Here is a 23,478-nt window from a genome sequence, read left to right as displayed (position 1 = left end):
ACCAATGTAATGTATATTCAGATAAATGTATTTAGTATGAATAAACCCTGACTTTGCTGCAGGTAGGATTGTCACAGTGTTGTGACTCAGCACTCAGCACTGACACCAGATGCCAGCACCAGGCTTCATGAAGTGGTGGGAGGTAAGAATAACTTTGACACATGCAGAAGGCATTCTCAGCAGGGGTCCCCAGGTCGATCACCCCCCATGTCATAAGATATCATGTGTGAGTGGTGTGTGTGTGTTAAAGTATTTTTAGCTATTATATCTAAGAATTATTCAAAGTACAAACATGAAGCAGCAGTGCTGTAATTCAGATGATCTGTAGTCAGTGGAGTCAGAGTACTCAGGACAGGAGCCATGATATAAACAGCTTATTCAGGTTTGTGAACATTCTCTGCTAACTAAATAAGTTACAAATACTATAGGGGCACAAATCCATGTATGTTCAACTGTAAACTCGAACCTTTTTAAACCGGCCTTTACATTGTTATTTCATTTTATACCTGTTTTAGTGTCAGGTGGAGCTAGGACACAAACGCTAAAGTAAGTAACTAAAAGCGAGCTATGTTTTAAACACAACACCAGAAATAACTAAAAAAAAAACAAAAAACAAATAAGTTAAACAAATAACATATGAGCAAAAAATTCAAAACAATAAACTGAGACTGAACCAGCGATGAAAACTCATGGGTGTGAAGACCAGGTAGGAAAAACACCTGTGGACTAAATACACCAGGTAAGACACAGGTGGAAACAACGAGGGCAGGACAGGCAAACGGACAGGAAGTCAAACAGGACTGATTACCAAAATAAAACAGGAAGTACAAAGAACTACAAATAAAAAAAAACTGACTGAGTCTAAAGGGGAACTAACACAAAAGGACATTATTATATATAATATAATATTATAATATAATATTATATAATATTATTATATATTATATATATAATATATTTTCTCCTTATCATTATGAATTCAGGCTACTCATATTCCATTTAAAGACTATTTTCCTGATATAAATGCAGTCTAAGAAAAGCTTTATTTTGAAAAATGATGGGAGTTTTTTTTGTATTACTGCTTCTGTCCACCAGCCTTGATAGGATATTAGTATAAAGTGTGTGTGAATACCTAATTTAAAGCAAAGAAGCATATCACAGAGATCTGCTGTGGACACTGTTGAGTTGACATTACATCTCCAGAGACTGCCCATGGCTGCTCTCACACTCAGCTTCCCACCTTTTTTAATTAGCCTTTTCCCCGTTAGCCTGTCAGCTGAATATATTAAATATTTAAGAAGGGATTTGGGCTGAATTTGCTGGACAGATAGGCCTGAGGCCAGGGGCCAGCTGATTGGATTTGCAGGTGATCTGAATGTGACATTTCGACCATTAGGACACTTTCTTTTTTTTTTTCTTCAGCTGGAACTAAGAGACCACAGCCTGATCCAGGAGGGAATATTTGCAGACAAATGTAATGCAAGGTGACAGCAGGTTTGCTTAATGAAGCTTTTGGCTGGTTACTCACCGATGCCAACTTTAGATAATTAGCTGCTCTTAAACTTAGTAAACCATGAGCGTGGCTCCTGAGTGACGAGTTGACACATCAGTTCCTTGCCATCTGTAAAGAAACCATGTCTGTGAGCTTATGTCACATCTCTGGAGAGCGGGTTATTAATACCCGTACAACCCCGTTGTAACGTGACGCCAGCGAAGAGCGACGGCTGATGTTTTCATGAATGGGATTCCTCAAGACCTTCGACCTTATGACTGCGAGGGACTGCGATAGCCGGTGAGGACACCACCCAGGAAAAGAAGGCTCTCAGACATCATGTGGGTTGGGGTATATTTATTTTCTCAAGTCATTTACAGTGCAAAATAGACTTCCAGGTAACAAAATAGCCACGACTATACATCGAAAAACAACAAAGCTATCCATATGCAAAGCAGCAAGCCGAGAAACACTGCAATACAGAAGCTTCTGGAACAATGAAGTTTATATGAGCTCAGAAATAATGATCCAGGAGTTCAGCTTCTATTGAACTGATCAAAGAGTGACGACATTTGCTGTCCAGAGGCAGTCCGTTAGCAGAATGCAAAAAAAAAAAGGTTGTTCAAGCATTGCTCATCATTGATGACACATGTTCCAGAGAAAATGTCTGACAGGGAGTCACATGGCGCCGTCTAAATGCATGCAATGACTACACCACCTTTGAACGTACTGAAAAAGTTTAGCAATGCTATATAGAGACTCTTCACCATAAATAAACATTTACATATAAGCATATAATTGGGCTATCAAATATACGATGCTCTTTCAAAATAGAATAAACTTTCTACAAAGCTAGTACAAATGGATTTAAGAAAGAACTCTCCCATAGTACTATATGTCACATCTATTTACATGAAATACAAACAGAATCCACACAACCAACGTAAATGATATATTGTGCTTCTAAACGTCGTCTAGCATGCTTTGTTTCAGTTCTAAAAGATTTTCACAAATAAAAACATTTCACAAATGTAAACAAGAGTCATACCTTCCTATTTACATGTTTCAAACCCTTAACAACGTCTAAAATGCCCCTTTAAACAGCTGACCCTGTCCCTGCATCGCCTGTGAGTACCTTTAACAATCTGCAGTCACCACTGAACTCACTAACAATGCAATTAAGCAAACCAATTAAATCAAATCCAGACCGAGGGAGGGTAAAAATTAGGAATGTCCCGATCCGATCACGTGATCGGAAATTGGGCCTGATTACGTGATTTCAGACTCGATCGGAATCGGACATTACCTCCCGATCAGAACTCGGATATAGGGGTATGACAGCTGCTTTTGGCGCGAGAGGTCCTGGGTTCGAGACTTCGATGCTGCGTGTGTGAAATCTCCCAGTGTGGTGGTAGCCACACGCACACACACACACACGTTTTGCTGCAATGAGTGCCTTTATAGAGAGTCCTGAAAGTATCGGATCGGGACTCGGGACTTGGTATCGGCAGATATTCAAAATCAAATGACTCGGACTCAGACTCGAGGGCAAAAAAACCTGATCGGGACATCCCTAGTAAAAATATCGACTCTCCACACTGAAAGTGACAACAACATAACAAAAGTAGCTCTAATGTTTTGGAACTTTCCTGCTAAATGTAGTAAAAGGAAGGAAAATAGTGTAACAGTGCTCCAACAAGATGGACCTGAAGCACTGCATCAACTATCAGGCATGTTGGCTGACTAGAAGATGATGAAGAGCTGACTCCACTCGCAAGTCTTAATCATTAATATGCCTGGATCAACAGGTGCTCAGTGAGCCATACATGTGTGTCTTGTAATGTTTGAATGTAGGATTGTATTGAATTAATTTTTTCTGTCCATGTTTCAAAGGTATATGTACATTTAGGCTTTTTCAGTGCATTAAACTGCCAGACTGAAAGCTCATCATTATTATCAGAGACTATTAACAATAAAAAAACACAAATAAATAAAGAACGGTTTCATAAACTAAAAACCCATTTGATTAAGAGCTTCACATTTTCACAGAAGAAGAAAAACGAAAATAATATTCACAGGAGGAGGACCAACACAGCACTAGCATACATATAATCCACTAATCTGTCCTTATGTGGGCTCTCTGCAGGTCAGCTCCTAGTCATTGTTGATCATTCTCAGTCTGTGTGTGCGCTCAGTACCATCTCATCAGAGATCAAACTTTCCCTACACAGTTCTATCACATTAAGATCATTCCAGTTAGACGTGGCAGGAGAGAACAAAGGGCTGGTGGGAGACAGACGTCCGTCCCTGTGGAGTTGTTACCCATCCAGTCAACATCGAACGAAAGCTCTCAATAAGCTAGTCATCGCTAGTAGCACTGCTGTGGATGCAGCGATGGTCACAATAGAGTTCCAACCTACCTCACTCCCCTGAGAGAAGACATGAAAAGAGCAGTGTTAACAGTCCACAGACGGGCCATCCATCTCACCGAGACAAACCACACAGTGCCTTTTAAGGAACAGTTCCAACATTTAGCAAATGTGCATATTTGCACATAACACAGAGAGAGATAAGAAGATTGTCTCATGTCTGGAGTGTAAAGTTTGGAGTTAGATTCAAAAGATTAGCTTAGCTTAGCATAAAAAATGAAGCACAGACAAACAGCAAGCCTGGCTCTGTGCAAAAATACATCTTCTCCCACCAGCATCTTACATACTCACTAATTAATGCATTATATCTTTGACCAAAAAAAGTGCTTATTTGCAGTTTAGCTTCATCTTCTGAAGTGTTTATTCTGAAGTGCATAAAACCCCGGTCACTTGAGCCTGTTACAGAACAAGACGCCGTCTTCCAGTGCTTCAACCCAGATATTTGAATGACAGGTGTTGTAGACCTTGTTGTATATGCTAGCAGGATACTGTGACCTGTTTCTTTGTATGTATTGTGTTCTTTCTGTGGACCTAACAGATGTATATATATATACACATATATACATATATTTCGATTTTGAGCTGAATTTCACCATGTTAATCTTTGTGCTAAGCTAACTACCGCTGGTGGTAGCTGCATATTTAACACAAATCCATGACAGTGGTATTAATCTTCTCATCTCATTTCTCGGCCAATAGGTAGTTTTTATTTTTATTTATTCCCCAATATATTTGATCAATTACTTTAACCGGCATGCTTTTATATGATTTGCCAAACTGCCCACCTGTCCCATGTCCAGTTTTCAAACATTATCTGCTGTACAGTCTCTTCCATACATCCATTGATATAATTTGGTTTTTCTTCACTTCTGACCCCCTCCCCCATTAACAAATACTCTGAACAGCAAAAAAATCCCAATAATAAATATTAAAGGATTAGTTCACCAAAATAACAGGTGGTTCTAGTCCTATTTATTCATGCTGAGAGTTTTTATTTGGCTAGATTTTTTGTTTTATTCAAACCAACCGCACCACAGTGGAGGTGATGTGTGTTTTGATTTTAGTTCTCACAGGAGTGAAACATTAATTTTTCAAACAGCTTCCAAAAAGTACAATAGTCAGGTTTGTGTTCGCCGATTGGCCTCAGCTGTTCCCTTCTTGTCTACAAATCACCGCTTCATTCCAGCGAGTCCTATCGGTGTTGTTGACTTATTAAATCTATTGATCATGTGTGTGTTTACAGGGGATTTGTTGTTGAAAAGAATACAATTTCTGCCTGCGTTTGTTCAGATTTTGAGTCAATTGAAATGATGTCTAACTGAGCTCCTTTCTGTTAAACAAACTTTGTCTTTGGAAACTTTTCTGATCTTTTATTTCTATTAAAATCAGAAGCAAATGCAGTGTTTTTTTTTGTTGCCAGATCAAACGACTCTTTTATCATTTGGGTGAACTAATCCATGGTGTAAGTAAGACCCGTATTTAACATTATGTATCAGACAGAGATAAGCCTCTTCTCATACCTTGCTCTCTGGGACGCCAGCTCCGACAACCAGCACCAGACCACAGCCACAATTACAATCATTCCTATGAAGGGGATGGAGAGAACAGGGTGCTCAGACGGATGGATGAATCTCTGAGGAGGGAACAAAAACAGGGACCATGGGGATGAAGGGGGTGAATGAATGACTGGATGGACTGATTTGCTTGCAAATAATAAACACATAGATAAGGAGCACAAAACCAGCACAATCATCACAGAAGGATGGATGGATGGGGGGAGGGGGGGGGGTATGGCCTGTGGCTGTGATGTACAGAGGAAGGGTTGTGATGGAGTGCTTTTTATTAAACAAATAATGCATAACCCTAGGGTGACATCAACTCCGTCTGTGTGAGCAGTCGGTCCTGTGTGACATTTATTGGCTGCATGTGATGTTATGAGGGCCAAAAAAAGAAAGACGCACAGCATGAATGATGTGACTTGCATATGGAGATATTTTTAGTCTCTCGATCCTCATTTTGTTGTTCATGTTTTTTTTTTGTATAAATGTTGTCATACAGGCTGAGAGGTCATGGACATTCAGAGAACAAGGACAGTATCAGAGACAGGCACGGGTAGACAGTTTGACACAAGGCAGAGACATGTCATCACAGCTGTTGTAGACAAAACACAAGCATTCTTTTTGTTGTCTTTAGACATAAAGAACCTGCCAACCCTTCCCCAAAATGTATCATTTTGTAGGGGTTTTATTTAGATTTTTTAAACACATATACTGACAGCCGCTATTTTTAAAAAGGAACTGATTCTCACTGAGAAGGGTTGAAAGAAAAGAATCTGGTAGGATAGTAGAACTGCTTTCAAGTGGTCGTTATTATGTTGGAATAATGTAGCCGCGTGCCATTAATTCACATATTTGTGGCAAAATATGTATTCATTTTGTGTTGTTGTACCACAACAGTATTAAACACTGCTGTCACAGAGAGGTTAGGACACAGACACACAGTGGAGGGCAGGGGGGGGAGGAGTGCTTCCCCAGCCCAAAGCACACAGTTAGTGCCGATATGGGCTGACAGACCAGGTCAGTTCATATCAAAACATACATGGGGACACATATAAAAAGTGGGCACCACAGACAGGATACAGCAGGGTGTAATGTGAGGTTTGTGTTAGCACAGCTGCAGAAGGAAAAAAGCGTTAAATGACTCGAATCATGTTAATATCTGGTCAGTTTCAAAATACAAATGAGAGTACAAGGATAAATGCTGGTATTTAGTGTTACACAGAGGTGCATATGGAGGATGATTGATAAATCTGTGGCCTAAGAGGAAAGAACATCAGTTATACAATTAAGTGTTACATTCACATGCATTCACATGCATTCAAAATATGCAGCAAGACTGTTTGAGATATATAAGAGCTGCCTGAATCATGCTTCATGCCTGCGCTGAAAAATAATTGTGCGTCTATACTTGTTTTTTAGGCCATAAACATAATTGCTCCTTGTTGTATTTAAATTGATTCTGGTACCAACTGTATGTCATTATATTATTCATGTTAGTCTCATTATAGCTGTGGGTCTCTGGTCCCTCACCTGAGTGCCCCCCGACAGCTTCTCCAGCTCTGCCTTGCAGCGCTGCAGCTCCTCCTCCAGCTCCTCTCTCTCCCTCTGACTGCTGTCGTACAGTAATTGCAGCTCCTGCAGCTCCATCTTCAGACCGTCACACTGGAGGACACACGGGTCATACACTACAATCTTGACAACCAACTTAATTGTATTCAGATTCTTAAAACGTAAAAATCTGACCTAGATCTGTCCACGTTGTATTTTCATGTCTAGTCCGAGGGTATTGTTAAGATAGTAAGGTGCCATACCTCTCTCTGAACCTGCGAGGCCTTCTCCTCAGCCTGTTTCAGCTGGTCTCTCAGGGAGAAGATCTCCCCGATGCCTCCGTTCCAGCCTGTTGGTGTCACTGGCTTCCCATCAAATGAGATGTTCTTCTGGATGGAGGCATCCACCAGGCGACAGTTCTCAGACTCGGCCATGGTCATGTAGCTCTCTGTCATGACCTCGTCTGGGCCGGTTTCCATCTCCTTCCCCTCTGTGACCTCTGTGTCTTCTTCTTTCAGCGACAGGTAGACACTTGAGCTGTCCAAGAAACAAATACAAACCGTCCATCACGCAGATATTTGCCTCAAACTCCTTGACCTTTCAGTCTAAAAATAATTTTGAACTGCTCATCAATTAATCATCAAATGGTTCCAGAGCTTGTGTGTAATCCCTGATATGATATTACAAATTCACTGCAGTGATTAAACAGGTGGCCAAGCAATGAGACGCGGCTGTGGCGAGGGGTAGTATTCCCCTCCGGCTGATCCAGTGAGCGCAGCTCATGAGTGAGCAGTCATTGACTTCTCACCATGTCCTCTGTCTATGCAGCAGCTGCAGCCTCTCGGAGAGACGTCTGTTGTCCTCCTTCAGGGTCTGACACTCCTCTCTCAGCATACGGCATTCCTCCTTCAGCAGGTCCACATCACCTGCCAGAAACGCAGAAGGTCAGAGATGGAGAGGATTTAAGTCAGTCAAGCTCATCTTTAGTATAACTGCTCGTAGATGTAGCATCATTACATCATTACATAAACAGTTTAACATGTTTTTGTGTGTTATTTATCTTTTTTTTTCATAATAAAAGGACACATCTGGTCTGATTTTACTTGCATATACAACACATTTGGAGAGAGGGTTGCATGAAAGAGCACAACAACGAAATAAAGTGATCTCCCCTCCCCTAGTCCCACCCGACCCTCAGCTGCAAAACCCAGTGATGATATCATGTGTTGGAAGTGTGTGCCCCTCCCTGTCATGACTTCATGTTCTTGGTATCCTAAGTACATAGACACACACACAAACATCTGCATGCACAAACACACCGCTGCTCCAGCAATCATATTTTGTAATTTGTAATGTTTATTAAATCCCCACCAATGATTGATGCTCTTGACTGCAGGACGCTAACATGCTGTTAGGGGAATAAGACCGTCCATAACCTTTGTTTGCATAATATCAGCCACAAAGACTAATCACAGGCTATTTGTACTTGTTGTGAGCTGGATATATTTCATAGTATAACTCTGTGTGTGTTTAATGAGAGAGAGGTTATGTTGTTTTTGATAAAATAACACTATGAGCGGTGAAGCCATGTGCATGGGCCTTCCTCATCTTTCTTCTTCTTCTTGTGTTTTGTTCCCTGTTGTTACCGCACTGATCTCTCACCCTCTCTCCTCTCAGCTTCCCTGCGCTGGCTCTTCATGCTGATCTCGGCCCTCAGTGTGGTGATCTCCAGTTCATACTCCTGGGTCTCCTCACTGAGTCGCTGCAGCTCGGCCCGGCGGCGGCACAGCTCTTCCTGCAGCGAGGCGATGTCATTCTCCCTCTCTCCCGCCGCCTCTTCTGCCGCCTGCTGCAGCAGGAGCACCTCCTCCTGAGCTGCACGCAGCTCCTCCTGGGCCTCAGCCAGCTCGCTGTCCTTCTCCTCCTCCAGACTGTTCATCTCCTCCTGAACAGAGCGCAGCTGGGCTGCGGCAAGTGGAGAAAGAGGAGGAAGAAAATGTTAGACTGTCTTTATGGGAGATGTGTGGGTGAGACTGCATTGTAAGTATCGGTGTGTGTGTGTGTGTGTGTGTGTGTGTGTGTGTGTGAGATCTCACCTGAAGTTTTGTAAACTGTGAGACAACATGTGTTGTTTTGTCTGTGGGTGGTGTGTTCTTAAATGTGCCTGTGTGTGTGTGCGCGGGCAGTGCGTGTGTGCGTGCCTGTGTGTGTGTGTGTGTGGTGGGTGGGTGTAGGTTACTGTTTGAAAGAAGAGCTGATGTAACTGATGGTAACCATTTTTTCAGGGTCAAGTTTAGATAATCAGTGTAGTTTTAGGAAAGGAAGTTTTTTAGTATTTCATTTATTTGTCTTTTATATTTTAATGCCTGATAGAAGAGATTGATCTCATCTTTTAGTCATTTACATCACCATAGTTCCTTGAGGGACCTTCCCAAAGGGATTAATAAAGTATATTCTATTCTATATGTGGCACTTCATGTATCACAGGAGACCATTGACAGATGTTAATAAAGAAAGATTTTACTTCAGATTTGTGACACCGGTAGAGGGAAAAATCTGGTTTTGTTAATACCTTGCAGATTCTGGATCTGACGTGTGAAGGCCTCAGCCTGATGGGCACTCGCCAGACGCTCATCCTCCAGCAGTCCTGGTGAGGAGCGGGGGAGACAGGCGAGCAAGTCGGGAGATAAGAGGAAAAAGACAGTTCAGGCAGGCCAATAGAGAGATGACAACCTGATAAGCTGTTCAACCTTGAGCCATGACTGAATGACAGAAGCAGCTTTGTGTGTAGCCTATATTGTAAAGTACGTGAGCAGAACATCAGTATTAGTTCACACAAGTATTCTCCTCCTGAATCTAACAGCTTTTTAAGGACAGAAGGAAAAAAAAGCTCTTTTGTTTTCTTCCATTTTCACAGCTTCTGTTTTGCAGCTATTTTTTGACTTTCTATTTCTTTTTTTGGTCCTTATTAGTGCGTGCCATGCCAAGACAATTCTGTCGCACACTTGAGGCTGTGTGAAGGTTTTATTATGCCATGTGCAAAATGAATTCAAAACCAGTGCCATTAATATCTTAATGTCTCTATTTATATCATATCAAATGCAGTAAATAGAAATCCGCTCCAGGTCTCTGTGATAAACTCATCACAGACAGGCTGTTGTTCTGAGATGCCTGAAGAACTTGTCACAGCTCTCTGTTGTCTCTTCATGTACGTCCAAACTGACTCCACAAAATTGAGATCAGGCCTCTGTAGGGTCCAAACCATCTGTTGCAGGACATTTTGGCTGCACAACTATTTTGAAAACCCAGGTCCTCCCTGGTGATATGCAGGATTGTTTTCCGTAAAAACCTCTATGGTTATTAAAATCTATCCATAGACATAATGTAACAATTGCCAGTTTCTAGTGTTTTGAGATCAGAGCTGATCTCAACATGTACTGATCAGATTCCAACATTTCATGCTGTGCAAACTGCAGAAGGACATTTTTAATTAGTCCAAACTTCACTTAGATGAAGTACCTGCAAACGAGTAAGGACATTCAATCAAACTCAGGTATTCTTTGTGTGATAATACGTATTAGAATGTTATAACATTAATGATCAGCATGTCGGCACGCAGACTTCCAGCTAAATGTTCATGTTTAGGAATTTACCTCCACTGCACAGGACTACTAGTGTTGGTTCTATTCTCTTTGTCATACGTTTTAAAAAGGGTAAAAACAAAGCGCTTTATTTTCATATGGATCTTATAGGTATTGTTTATGGAAAGAAAACACTCCTAGAAGCTCCACAAACTAGTCGTTCACCCAGCTACATCGTATTAGTGTGAGGGCACGAATCTCAAACTTCATACATCATCTGCATGCATCAGCTGCCGGCACAGCGAGCAGCTGACTGCTTCCAGAGGGATTCGACCAACGGTGACTTCTCGTTGTGGTTTAGGACACTCAGTCTGGAAGCTTCCCTCAGCGCTGCACACAGTTGTTGGAGGAATGCCTCCACTGCTGCCAGACAAAGTGTACTGAGCTTGCCACACCATGTTTCCTCACACACTCATAAATGTGCACGCACACACGCACACATTCAGTGTAGCCTCATGCCTAAGGCCTTACGTACTGCTACTGTGCCTGAACATTAAGCTCATCATGTCTAAGGTATGACGTGAGACTATTTAACAACTATGAGCTAGTGTCCACGTCAGGGACCATATATAAACAGTTACACTTCTACCTAGACTGTAATGAAGGTCTCAGGAAGTTCAGCTGTTTAGAGCAGAGAGAAATAGGCTCTAAGACAGCAGACGATCTAAATCTTTTGTCAATTTTGTTGGTTCAATTTTGAAAGGATTAAGGAAAGCATTGGTGTCATGCTTCAAATTTGACAAATGACTGTGGATTGCATGCTGTAGTTATGTTTATGAGGCAAGCTCTTGATGAGGCAGTGGATTTGAATGATAAATTACATCAAAATTAAAGGGAGGAGGAAATTATCTCTGCAAATGTATATTGATGTTGTATATTGCAAATTCGGAAAAAACAGCCTGCTCAGCATGGGACACCAGTCTCTGTAAACAGGCTTTCAATTTAGTATTTGATTATGCCCGGGGCTGAAATGACTGATTACAGTTGTGACTAATTTCTCTTCGTTTACTATGTAATTTTTCTAGCAGTTTACACTTGTATTTGCATTGTTTATTTCTGTTGAATTAACATTTTACAGAGAGACAGCAGCCTCTGGCTTTATACGCTAGTTATTAGACCAAAGTTACCATGTTAACAGTTTCTCTTTAAATGCCAGAAAATAAAGAGTTTACAAATGAATTATGTTATATGTTACTTGTTTGTTTTGTGATAAAACAACTGATTATTTATTAAAAAGTCAAAGTGTTTATCTTCATCATCATATGCAAGGCTAGACTTCTCACCTTGCAACTCATGGAAGCTCTCCTGGTGTTTGTTGGATGTCTCTCTGGCATCGTCCAGCTCCAGCAGCAACTGCAGCACCTGTGCCCTCAGCTCCTCCAGCTCCTGCTCCTCCGTCAGCGGCTCTTGCTCCTTTCTCTTCTTCTCCTCTCCCTCACCTTCCTCCTCCTTCAGCTTCTTTTCTTCCCCCTCCTCCTCCTCCTCCTGAGACCTCTCCTGGTCCATTTCTTCTTTCTCGTTGTTCTCCAGGACGCCTCTCTCCTTGGCGGTCATTTCGTTATCCATAGTGGGGCTGCTCTCGGCTTTCAGATCACAGGGGTCATCTGAGAAAAAGATGACACAGATGTTAGAAAAAGAAGCCTGACAGGGACGGAAAGAGAGATTTACAGGTGACAAATCCCTCGAAATTCAGTCATGGTTGGATGCAGAACAGTCGCAGTTACTTTTTGGATCAACAGCACCATCTTGTGATTAAATCGGCATTTATTCCTTTTGACCAGTAACCTCTTTGCAATCTTATACCTTACTTGACACATCATGCAAAACACAACATAAATCCTCTGATGTAATTAGCAGTGGGACTGTGATGTTCATCTCATGAATTGATCTCCAAGACAAAGAATGTGCTGCTAAGAATTTAAGACGGTTCTGTGCAGTGGTTCAGTGATATGTGTTAAACAGTCTTTAACATGTTTTGGAACCGATTTTAAACCCAGCTGATGACATGAATTTGATTTGACATCCGTCAATCGGCACTGTAGATGTATAAACATTTGACCAGTAGGTGGAGTAAGTTAGCTGACACACTGCAGATACTGAAAGGGGGGGGGAGGGCCAGTATGCTGAAGCAATCACTATGACTCACCACTCAGCAATGCACCTCAAAGTCCATAATAACGCAGGCTACCACTCATAGTAAGAGAAATGTGACACACACATCTCACTCGTTTCACATGGCAGTCTGCTGTGTGTCTGCTTTTTAAAAAGGTTTTAACTACAGGTCCCAGTTAATGTGGGCCTGTAAAAATCCAATGAGACATTGTACAGGATGTAGGGTAACACAAATAAACTTGATTTAACATTATAGCTTTTTTTATGAGCTGTAGCATGCCAGAGCTACAGAGACAAGCGCAGTGCAGAAAACTAAAGAGGGTAATTCACAGCACAACAGCATAATGGCAAATTCCCATTTGTGGTTGTTTCCCATTAGTCAGATGAGGGGTTCTCTGAGGCATGGAAGGCCACGGCGCTAAAAATGACATTATATTCACCGTGGGGACGCACGGCAGCAATTTTTACAGCTGAACGATAACTTGTACCTCAATTTCAGTCTCATCCCTGGAGGTACTGCTTACATCACACTCTGACCGGGAATCATTTCACTCCCATTCCTCAATATTGTGCCCTCTTGGGTCAAGTCCATCTCAGGAATAAATGAATATGTATGACTATGCATTCATGTCCAAGTGGACCTCAGGATTGCTCAGAAAGCAGTGTGAGGATGAGAGAGGGGAATGGTGTCTCCTAAGAGACAGGAATGGAGAGACGTGAGGAGAAAAAAAAGGTGCAGCAGGGGACAGTGATGCATTAACTAAAGATCTGCTTAATTAAGAGTGATGCTCACTGGTGTAATCCTGGCTTAGGGAAAGCTTCTATTTCATGTCATAATTATTTCTCTGCCTTGCTTTTCCCATAACTAGATGTAACTATCTCCACCACAAACAAGTGCATGGAAGACATTTTCCCCTCATACATCTATGACAGCCTGCTTCCTTCCTCTCTCATAATAATGTTACTTTAAACAATGCAGCCCCTGAGAGGCACGCGAGAGGTTTCATGAGTGCTGGGCTATTTTGTCATTAAACTTTGATGCTGGTGTAATGAGTTAGTCATAAAGAGGAGAGCTGGAGCGCTGTAGCACGGAGTGAGCAAGAGCTGCTTGTATAGCCAGCGGCAGCTAAAGGCCATCAAGAGACAAAAGACTTCCCACTGAATATCACTCACATCTAAATCCTGTAGGATGTCTAGCTCAGGAGGTACTAACTCAGAAAGCGACGGTTAAAGTGGTTTCTGGTGTACTGTAGTTTGAGGATTTGTAAGTGTAGCATCCAGGCCTGTCTGTAAATGCAGCTGAACTGAAACAATCTCCGAGTTATGTTCATACTTTTTTTTTACTTTTTGCAAATCTTCTTAAACTGGACAGATGTTTTAAACTTCTTTAAACGTCATCTGTGTAAACTAAGACAAACCTTTCTGCTAATTAACTCGACACCACCTCAAGGCTGCTTGTTAATCATGTCACTCCTTGCAGATGCTTTATCACCTCACCTTGTGCGTGAATGTCAAACACATTGTGCAGCAGAATTATCTGCAGTCATACCTGTGATCACTGCACTGCATACTTGGCATGGTGCTGGTCTTTAGTCATGCTGAGATTGTATTAGACATGGACGCTGCATGCACACAAGAGCAAAGAAACTACAGCGAGAGTCCTCACAGGAGGAGCAGCCCTACAGCTCCCGGGAGAGGATGGCGGCTTTATCTGTGCCCAACACATTCCTTCAGAATCACGTTGTAGCAAGACACACCACACCAAGTACGTCAATGCAAACACTGTGCCACTTCAGAAAAAAAAGAAGCCGACAGACCAAGTATTCAGGGTAGCTGCCTGAGATTAAATTTAAACATTAATGTGCCACAGTAGCCCTTTGTTCTGGTGCTCAGTGATGATGTGAGGAGTGTAATGAAATTTGCACTTTGCAAAATTGAGGAGGAGAGTGAGGGTTTTAACAAATAGAGAGAGGCATGCAGGGAGAGAGATGGAGAGCTGTGCAGAGAGGGACGTCTGTCTCCATGAAGCAGTCAGCGCACTGCTGCAGTTGGAGTTACAGCATATTAAATATGCAGCAAAAAATGAAACCTGATCTTATATACGGACAGAGTAATAGCAGATGGCAATATACTCAACAAGATACAGAGGAGTTAGAACATTTTACATCAACAGGATTTAGCAGCCTTCTAAACCATTTCACTCAGATTAAGCACCAGGTTAATCTCTCTGTGTTTCACTGTACACAGGAGTTTTTTTGTTGTGTCATTCCTGTAGGAAGCCTGAGGACGGAAGCAAATGGAGCAACAGTAAGAAGAGGCTACAGCTACTAGAATTGTGATGCAGCCTCCATGAAGTGCCTAAAAAAAAGGTTTGTGCTACAGGGCTATCAGAGAGATTAAAGTTTGGAGAGGAAACAAGAACAAACCAGACTTTTCTTTACCACAAAAACACAAATATCACAGATTTAAAGACAGTAATCCACTATTTAGATAGTAAATGCAAAAGCTACATTGGTATCAACAATGTCTGTGGAATACCTCTTAAAGCCAGGAGAGGGAGAGGACAATTCTGTACTGTAGCTTTAATCTTTCCTGCTCATATGACTTTGGTTTTTGTTTTAAATTTATTTTAAACTCGACTCCAGTCCGTCTTTCTTTATGGCCGCAAGTTGGATTGTAAGGGGAACATCTGGAGTCAGACAGCTGTGAAAAGAAATGACAACCCACAGTAGACAAGCGCTGGAGGCTGTCTACAGGTGCAGCGTGATGCTGAGCCATGCTTGGATTGAGCAGGCAGGTGTTGCTTCTGCGTGCCCTAGTACCTGTCTGTGCATACAGACATGGGCATGCAGGCTGGGGTACTGATGCGTTATATGGATCCCATTGATAGTGACTGCATATGTTTGTGTAAACTGCATGTGTGTCATGAATCCCTGTGTAGGAGGCCGTGCATAATGCACACCATTCCCACACCCCCTCACCACCACCACCACCACCACCACCACCACCCCAGCTTTGAAGCAAACCCAGCTCTGATGTAGCTTTCCCCCTGCACTGGCACACTTCCTCAGCAACGCATAATACAGAGCAGGGAGGGGGGGGGCTGAGAAGAAAATAAACCATGGAGAGACTGTGTGAACAAAAGAAGAAAGGAGGTGAAGATAAAAAGAGAAATGCAAAGAAGGAGAAAGAGTTTATGATATGACCGGAGGGGGGACTCTCCTGCTGCTTCCTTCTTCATAAAAACCAAGAGGAGGAATCAGGTGCACCTACACTACGTACATCTCCATGGTGACATCAGCACACCAACAAGCCAGGGCTTCAACATATGGAAAGTCACCATGGTTATAAAGCTGTGCTTCTGTCCACTGGTGTGCTTACCATGGAACCCTTCTGTCTGCCATTTTCTTTTTTTTTTCCACCCACAGAGGACCGATCTTATCAACTGCACCGTCACGGACAGGTCACCGAGATTAGCTGGTTTCAAACTGCATGAGAGTCAGCAGCTTGAAATGAGTGCCTGAGCTACAGGGGTTGGAGGTCATGTGAGGTTAATGTGAGTTTATCTCCGTCTCAGTCTCTGTACTGAGAGCCTGAAAACTCCAGGGGAAGCAATGAAGAACGGCAGCAAGAGAAGACAAGAAAAGAAGCAGGAACCGCACAGCAGCCAGGAGTTGGACTGACTTAATCAGCTACTCTGTTATTTAAGTGGAAAATTCATGTTTGTACTTTCAAAGGAGAAAGTGGGTCAATAGAATAGAAAAGCATTGCAGAATGTGCTAAAATCTGGCCTCATTAGATGAGCGTGCACAAAAAACTGTGTCAGTGTGTGCATACAGTAGGAGATTTATTCAGGGAGTGTGATTTTTATAGGGGTGTGTGTGTGTGTTTCTGTGCATGTGTGTGCTCTTCTATTAGGGGATATGAGCAGCGACAGAGAACAAAGCGTGAAAAACAAGTGATGCAGTGATAATCCGTTTGATCACATATCAACGCCACCCACCTGAAAGTAATCTCTCCGGGTAGGTTTTACATTATTGAAATCACACAGGAACGAGGGGTGGGATACCACAGCTCACCATATAGCTGCCAAATCCCAGATCCAGAGTGGGGAGAGAGGATGTGCTAATGATAGGTTGACAATGCCAAGCATTTCTGAGAGGCAGAAGAAAAAAGTCAAATACATAGAAAAGGCTGCAGGAAGGAAGGAGCCACATGAGTTCACCAACCTTCACTATTCACTCAAAAGTTTCATGAGTTTTTCCATTATACAACCAAAAGAAAAAAAAACATATGGCACACTCAATTTTTCATTTTGTCAAGGACCTGCTGAGTGCTTTGAAAGCTGTTTTTTTCTTTTTTTAAAAAGAAGCACTTACAGTAAAGTTTGACAGGGAAAATGGGGAATAGGGCGGTGCAGCGCAATTTGTCACACAGTTCTAAGCTGGGGGAAAAAAATGATCTGAGATGCTTGAGGGTGGGAAAAGTATGTGAGATTTGCTCTCATTTGTTGTTTTTTTTACTCAGAGGTCTCTGCAGCTCCCACATCTACAAAGTTTGTCTAAGGCAGCAACTTTGCTGTTTATTAGTTCCAGAGAGCTGGGAGAGATCCTGTTTGTGTACCTTAGGGGAGTATCACTGCTGATGTTAGTTTTGTAGCATGAGGGCAACACACTGGAGAGGAGCTGAGGGAAAGGAGGAGAGGGCAGCAGAGAGAAATGCTGTGTGGGCTGAGCCACTGGCAGGTGCAAAGGTTTGTGTGTGTGTGTGTGTGTGTGTGTGGGTGCTGAAGTGAGCAACAGAAAGAGGGGGAAGAGATACTGAGTGGGAAAGAAGGATGCAGAGAGAAATGTTCGTTGACTCGTGCAAGTGGGAGGAACAGTATGGTGGCCAATCGCTGTATGATATACAGACACCAGCTTGCAAATGTCAAATGCGATGATGATGTTCTATTGATCAGAGTGTGTGTGTGTTTGTGTAAGCACATCTGTATTCCCTGTTGGTAGATGTGACAATTGATTTTAGAAGCAGAGCAGTGAAGAATTTATCACCAGCTGGATGGAAAAAAAAAACTACAAAATAACTGCTCTCTGAGCAAAGTCACCTCTTTCTGAGAAGCCAGACTGATGTCTAACTTTAACTGACCTAGGCAGGGCAGAATAAATGCACTGTAATCCATTTAGATCCCCAAGTGTATGTAATTCAAAGTGATGCGGGTTAAAGTTAATACTATCCATTACTCAATCTTCTTTCCTTTTGCTGCTGAAAGTCTGTTGTTACTATGATGGTTCAGTCAGGATTCACACTACTTTAAGCCACTGAGTTTCCAGCTTTTAAAAGCATGCCTCAGGCTGTGATGAAAGGAAAGAGGTCCCTGGGGTTAGGTTAACAGGAACAAGCTTGTTATGGAAGAACAGTTTCTCCTGAGACAGCATCCATGTTATCATGGTCAATACATGATAATGTTAACGGCAAAATGCACACAACACAAGTGAATAACAAATAACTTCTCACACAAACACTTGCGATTTAAAGTTCATATTTAGGACATTACTACACAGGAAGAGGAAGCCAGACTCTGGCAACATGGCTGCTGGTCAAAGGGGTGGTTGACCTGTGGCTGTCTGTGAACCCCCCCCCCCCAACCCCTTCACCAGTAAACATCCTCCGAGCACTACACAGCTCTATTCTGCACATCCATTCAAAACACGTGTAAAAACATACACTTCTTCCTACTTGGGACACACAGAAAAAAAACACACATTCCATGCATGCTTAAAACAGCTCTGACTCTGCACACATAATAACACGCTTCATTCAGCAACAATCAGTGGTATGAAGTTACCAAGCAAGCCTAACTGCAGCTGTTCACAACACAACCACTACATGCAGATAACAAAGGCTCGAAGCTGAGTGAACACTGCATGACTCCACGTTGCATCAATTCTCGATTGCCCTCAGAACATATGCAACACATCTAACAGTGTCTGCCTAATGACACAGCCTACATTATTTCCTGGCTTTAGCTGGCAGCCATTCATTCATTACCTGGCAGTGAGTGTGTAGCCTCCATCAAATGTCCACAGATGCCATATCTGACAGTAATGCCCTCTCGTCAGTCAGTCAGTCAGTCGGCTCTGCTACAGTTCCTAATAAAGACGGGCTGCCACAATTATTTCTCCACCTCCTACCACCTGACTATCCTCTTCACTTCCTCCGCCTCCTCAGTTCACAACCCCATCCCTCACATCAGGAGTAAACACTCGTTCTAACTGAAGCAGAGATAAACATCAACCTTTTTGGCACGTGACTCGTAGCGCAGGGCAACAGCCACACAGCATGGAATTGCAGAGAAACACACACACACACACACACACAAACAAAACAGCTGCACAGACCTGTAGAGTCCAGAGCCTCTTCTATGAGTGGAGGTAAACGCAGTCCATCCATAGCCCCCCTGTAGCTGCAGCGAAGAGGGAGAGAGACGGAGAGAAAGAGTGGGCGAGAGAGGGTCAGAAGCTCCACACGCCCACCTCAGCTGCAGGAAAGGAGAGAGAGAGAGAGACAAACACACAGAAAGTACTGAGCACGGTGTCAAGTACTCGCACACACGAGCAGGCTTCAGTGCATACACACACACACCCGGACACAGGCTGTACCTCGGGAGAGTTTGGGAGGATCCGGGGAGCTGAAGGCTGAGCTCTGGAGCGTGGGAGAGATGCCGAGAGGGAAGAGGGGAGGAGCAGAGTGGAGGGAGAGATGCTGTTTTCCAGACGGCAAGCTCCGTCTCCCTGCACAGACCTCCCTCCCTCTCTCTCTCTCACACACACACACACACACACACACTCTCTCTCTCTCCCTTTCTGCGTGACTTACACTCTGTTTACTATTTTTGCTCGATCTCCTTTTAACTTCATCTCTCTTTTAAAATCCTGTTTTTGTGCCGTGCACCTTTTGTTTTTTGGGTGCACACTGAATGACATACCCCCCAAAAAATGAGACTGTAGATAATTTCTATTTAAAAACCTCTCCACAAACATGTTTGCTTTTGATATATCTCAGAAGATCTAAAAATATTCTGAGCGCTCCATCCAGCAGTGTGGAGGAGCTGGCAGACAAAGCCATGACAAATATTCTAAAGCTATCTAGATTTTATTCCAAACTGGCTTCTTCAGTTTTTAATTAGTAGTAGATCTGAAAATATGCCATGTGATAAAATATAACTAACAGACTTACAAATGCAGCTCAAGACTGAAGCATATGCAAATCTTGTTACAAACCACAAGTATCTCTGTGGGTATTGCACACACACACAGACGCACACACACTCTCTCTTTGGTGCACATTCAGTCTCGGCCCTTGAGCCAAATGAATTTACCTATAATGAGATCCAGACAGGCCCTTGCAGTGCAGGCTGACAGCTAACATTGCAGATTACTGATCATTTCCCCTCCATTGTTCATTTCCTCCCCTCCCTCCCTCCCCTCACTGACTCTCTGTTTACTGCTAATGAACAGTGGCTCCTATGCTATAAACAGCATCTGAACCATAACACCACCGCCTCCATTTTCATCACTGCATACTCCATTTATCTCTCTGTCGGTCTCTCACCTCATTCCATTTCAATCTCTCGTCACATCTGGCAACTTCTGTGCAGTACGTAAGAAGCCAGAAATGTGAGGTGTGCCTTGAAAAAAAAAAAAAAAGAAAATATGTCAGCCAAAGAGTGAGAGAGTGAGAGGAAATGAGGGGCCTGGCTTAACTGTTCGCTGGCCCAGCAGGAGGATATTCCTATCACAGCACTGTCAGAGGAACAGGAAGTGCTTTGCAGACGCACAAAACATTGTCACACATGTCCTCGTGTGCGACCTAGTAACATGTAAAAGAGGAAATGTTTACGAAAAAAACAGAAGTTTGTGCGACAGAAATAGAAAGGGACAGAAAGCCTGCGTCTGGGGGGTACCAGCATGGGGTCGTTTTGTACCTGTGATAAACAGCAAGTGATTTCTCAGGAACACACAACAGGAAACAAGGGATTGAAAAGACCGATGTCTGCTTACAAACGCTTGCTACAGTATAATCCCTCAGACAAGGAGCCTGAGCGGGGAGACATCTTTAAACTTGTTGTCAACCCACAGTGTTCCTACACACACCCCCACACATGAACACACACATCAGAAGGGAGAGCTGTGGCGAGAACTGGCTGTCAACACATGACAAGGTGTTGATAATGAGCTGACAATGTCTGGCTTCAATCCATAAGTGTCACTCCTGAGCGGCAGCAGCAGGCTGGTCGCAGAGCAAGAACGGGCAGCAGGGGAATGTAGATACCATCGAAACCTTGGTCACAATCAGTCTCAGTGTTTGTCAGGTGACATGTAACTGATTCCAGACAGTTACCTTACACTCAGCTGTGACTGTCTGACTGTAAAACACAGCATTGATGGAGGCTACAGTGATCACAATGAATCACTCATTACTTTGTGGGAAGTGACAGCCATTTTGTGGCTCCACTTAACAACAGAAATTGGAAAATGAGGCTTTCTATTTGACAAAGGTCTGGTTGGCCAGCAGCGTGTTGGAGATGAGCTGTTTGTTCTGTAACAGAGAGCAGTCCCACAGAGTGTGAGGTCATCTGAAGGGAATCTCTGCAATCTGCTCATACTGCGGTCTTTGTTTTGTCCATATTCAACAAGTCACGGGCCAAGACGCCGGCTTCAGACCTCAGGAATGTAGGCGTGTAATTGGCGTGCACATACAAACACATACATACAAGACAAACACAAGTGCAAACAGTTAGGCCTACTTACTTTGCAGTATTTGTACATAACAGAACTACTTATTAAGTGAGGAGTTACACAAATATGTGCATCATTAATAAGGATGATGGGAATTTGTGTTGGTCCACACTGAGAGTTCAGCTGATCCATAAACAACCATGAACTGTTGTGCAGGTTTTACCTTGTGCCGCAGCTGGATTCGTGAGATAAGTCAAACATCACTATCTTACCAGACTTCAGGCTGTGTGCTTGCAGCCAAACCACGACTGTTTTTGAGCCAATCGCCTTCTATTATGGTAGTACTGGGAGTTATATCTGCATGTTTTAGGTTTGACGATGGCTGAAAGCAATAATTCATTTTCTATGGACGTGTTTTCCTTACAAGAACGGCTTTTTAATCGCCTATCGACAATGCTAATTGCTAATTACTAGCTATCACAGATATGAAACTAGCTTGTGGCGTTTTCCTCTTCTGCGATTGATCTGATTGGTTCAAATCACCGCGTGATAGGCGGTGATTGACAGATGGTTCATCCAATCAACGCCCAGGCATTTTTTTTTCATAAAGGATAGCGCGGCAGTGAGAGGTGACAGGCGCCCCCTGTAGGTGCACCCAGGAAGTACTCTGTCTATTATAGTTGTTCAGGCCTGAGACCTGCAGAATATTAGCAGATGTTAGCATACTGATGTTACATTGCTGCTGCACCTCAGGTTGTAGTTTATCCATCAGCTGGTCGGTGCTGTGCGAGCAGTGGGCTGTGAGACTGGAGCTAAGATATAAAAATGCAAAGAGTATAAAATCATATCAATAAACTTGAAATCATGCCATGAGTAAATAAATAGCTTCAGAAAGTAATTTGGTCAATCTAGTGATTGCACAATTATCTACCTGGCGTGGGGTCTGTAGTGGTCACAAGTGTGTGTCAGTGTGTTTTTTCAGTAAGAATCCAGATCTGCAGAAGGAGCAGGAGGTCAAATCCACATATTTGTGCAAGTTGGAACAATGGCTAACTGCTTCTCTAGTGATACTGATCAACGAGCAAAAACACCCCCCACTAAAAAACCATTCAGCTGACATAATTTGCTTGCGGATACACCAAAGGGATCAAGAGGCTGTATAATTGCTCTGCAGTGACAGTGTATCATTGTCATTGTCAGCTGACCATGTAATGGAACCTCAGAGCAATAAAAGACAGTGATTCACCCCACAATTCACTTTACACCACTGGGCTGCCAGCCTTTAACTCCAAGCATCACTGTGGCGGTCTGTGGTTGCCTAGCAACTGAAGGAAATTGGAGGTGCCTTTGAATTAGGGCATTTTAAGAGGTGATTTATATGAAGACCTTGATGATAAATGTTGCCATAAATCTGGAATTTTCTGCTGGCTGTTCCTACGCATTCATCATTGGAAGCTCTAATTCTGGTCACAGACGCTGCAGCCGTCAGCGCTGGCAGAGAGATCTGTGACTTTGGCTCGTTGCTAGATGCAGGATAGATATTCATGTTATAGCGCAAAAGCAAAAAAGGAGGAGAACATGGCTGGTTTCCATGACATCATAAACAGGAAATGGGAAGGGCCCAGCGCTGCCAGAGAAGTCTGTGTAAATCAGTGTGGAAGTTGCCAAAGGGGTCAGAACTTTCCCATAATCTGAGTTCATGCATGAGGGGCATGGGACATGCTCACAGGCACATTTATAAACACTCAAACACACACTTATGGTAACAAAAAAATCTACCTAACCCAATTCTATCTGCACACTTCCCACTCGTTCCTTTGTCTTCAAGGGAGAGTTAAAAAAAAAAAAAAGCCTGTCCCTCTCGCTCCCCCTCAGTAGAGGAGCTGCGGCAGTCCTTTTAGTGGCCTACTCCAGGTCCCGTCCCCTACAGTCACCATGCCAACCTGTGTGAGGAGGAGG

At 42.9% G+C, this 23,478-nt stretch overlaps 1 protein-coding gene across 7 annotated transcripts; it reads right to left on the bottom strand.

Moving 5' to 3' along the window:
- Positions 1-2,950: 2,950 nt before the first annotated feature.
- LOC114452233 (coiled-coil domain-containing protein 136-like) lies at positions 2,951-22,023 on the bottom strand. 7 transcript variants are annotated; one of them, XM_028431429.1, is made up of 11 exons: positions 20,545-22,023; positions 20,393-20,468; positions 19,180-19,244; positions 11,953-12,273; positions 9,601-9,675; positions 8,691-8,993; positions 7,837-7,954; positions 7,292-7,565; positions 7,011-7,142; positions 5,442-5,554; positions 2,951-3,921 (listed from the first exon to the last, which is right to left on the bottom strand). In XM_028431429.1, the coding sequence occupies exons 2-11, from the start codon at positions 20,395-20,397 to the stop codon at positions 3,909-3,911; spliced, it is 1,419 nt and encodes a 472-aa protein (XP_028287230.1). In that variant the 5' UTR covers positions 20,398-20,468; positions 20,545-22,023; the 3' UTR covers positions 2,951-3,908. The 7 variants fall into 7 exon arrangements, with proteins under 7 accessions (XP_028287230.1, XP_028287232.1, XP_028287233.1 ...); XM_028431431.1 differs by lacking the exon at positions 20,545-22,023 and having other exon boundaries at positions 19,180-19,319; positions 20,393-20,470; XM_028431432.1 differs by lacking the exons at positions 20,393-20,468; positions 20,545-22,023 and adding an exon at positions 20,160-20,230 and having other exon boundaries at positions 19,180-19,319.
- Between the last annotated feature and the right edge of the window lie 1,455 nt (positions 22,024-23,478).

Source organism: Parambassis ranga, chromosome 19, assembly GCF_900634625.1.
Source record: "Parambassis ranga chromosome 19, fParRan2.1, whole genome shotgun sequence".
NCBI lineage: Eukaryota > Metazoa > Chordata > Actinopteri > Ambassidae > Parambassis > Parambassis ranga.
Note: the sequence above shows the minus strand (reverse complement) of the source record. Positions and strands in the feature narration are given on the sequence as shown.

Coding starts and splice junctions, on each gene's coding strand:
- LOC114452233 (XM_028431429.1), bottom strand. Junction 7,566..7,836: donor CTGCATAGACAGAGGACATG/GTGAGAAGTCAA, acceptor TTTCTTGGACAG/CTCAAGTGTCTACCTGTCGC. Junction 5,555..7,010: donor AGCTGTCGGGGGGCACTCAG/GTGAGGGACCAG, acceptor TTCCCTCCTCAG/AGATTCATCCATCCGTCTGA.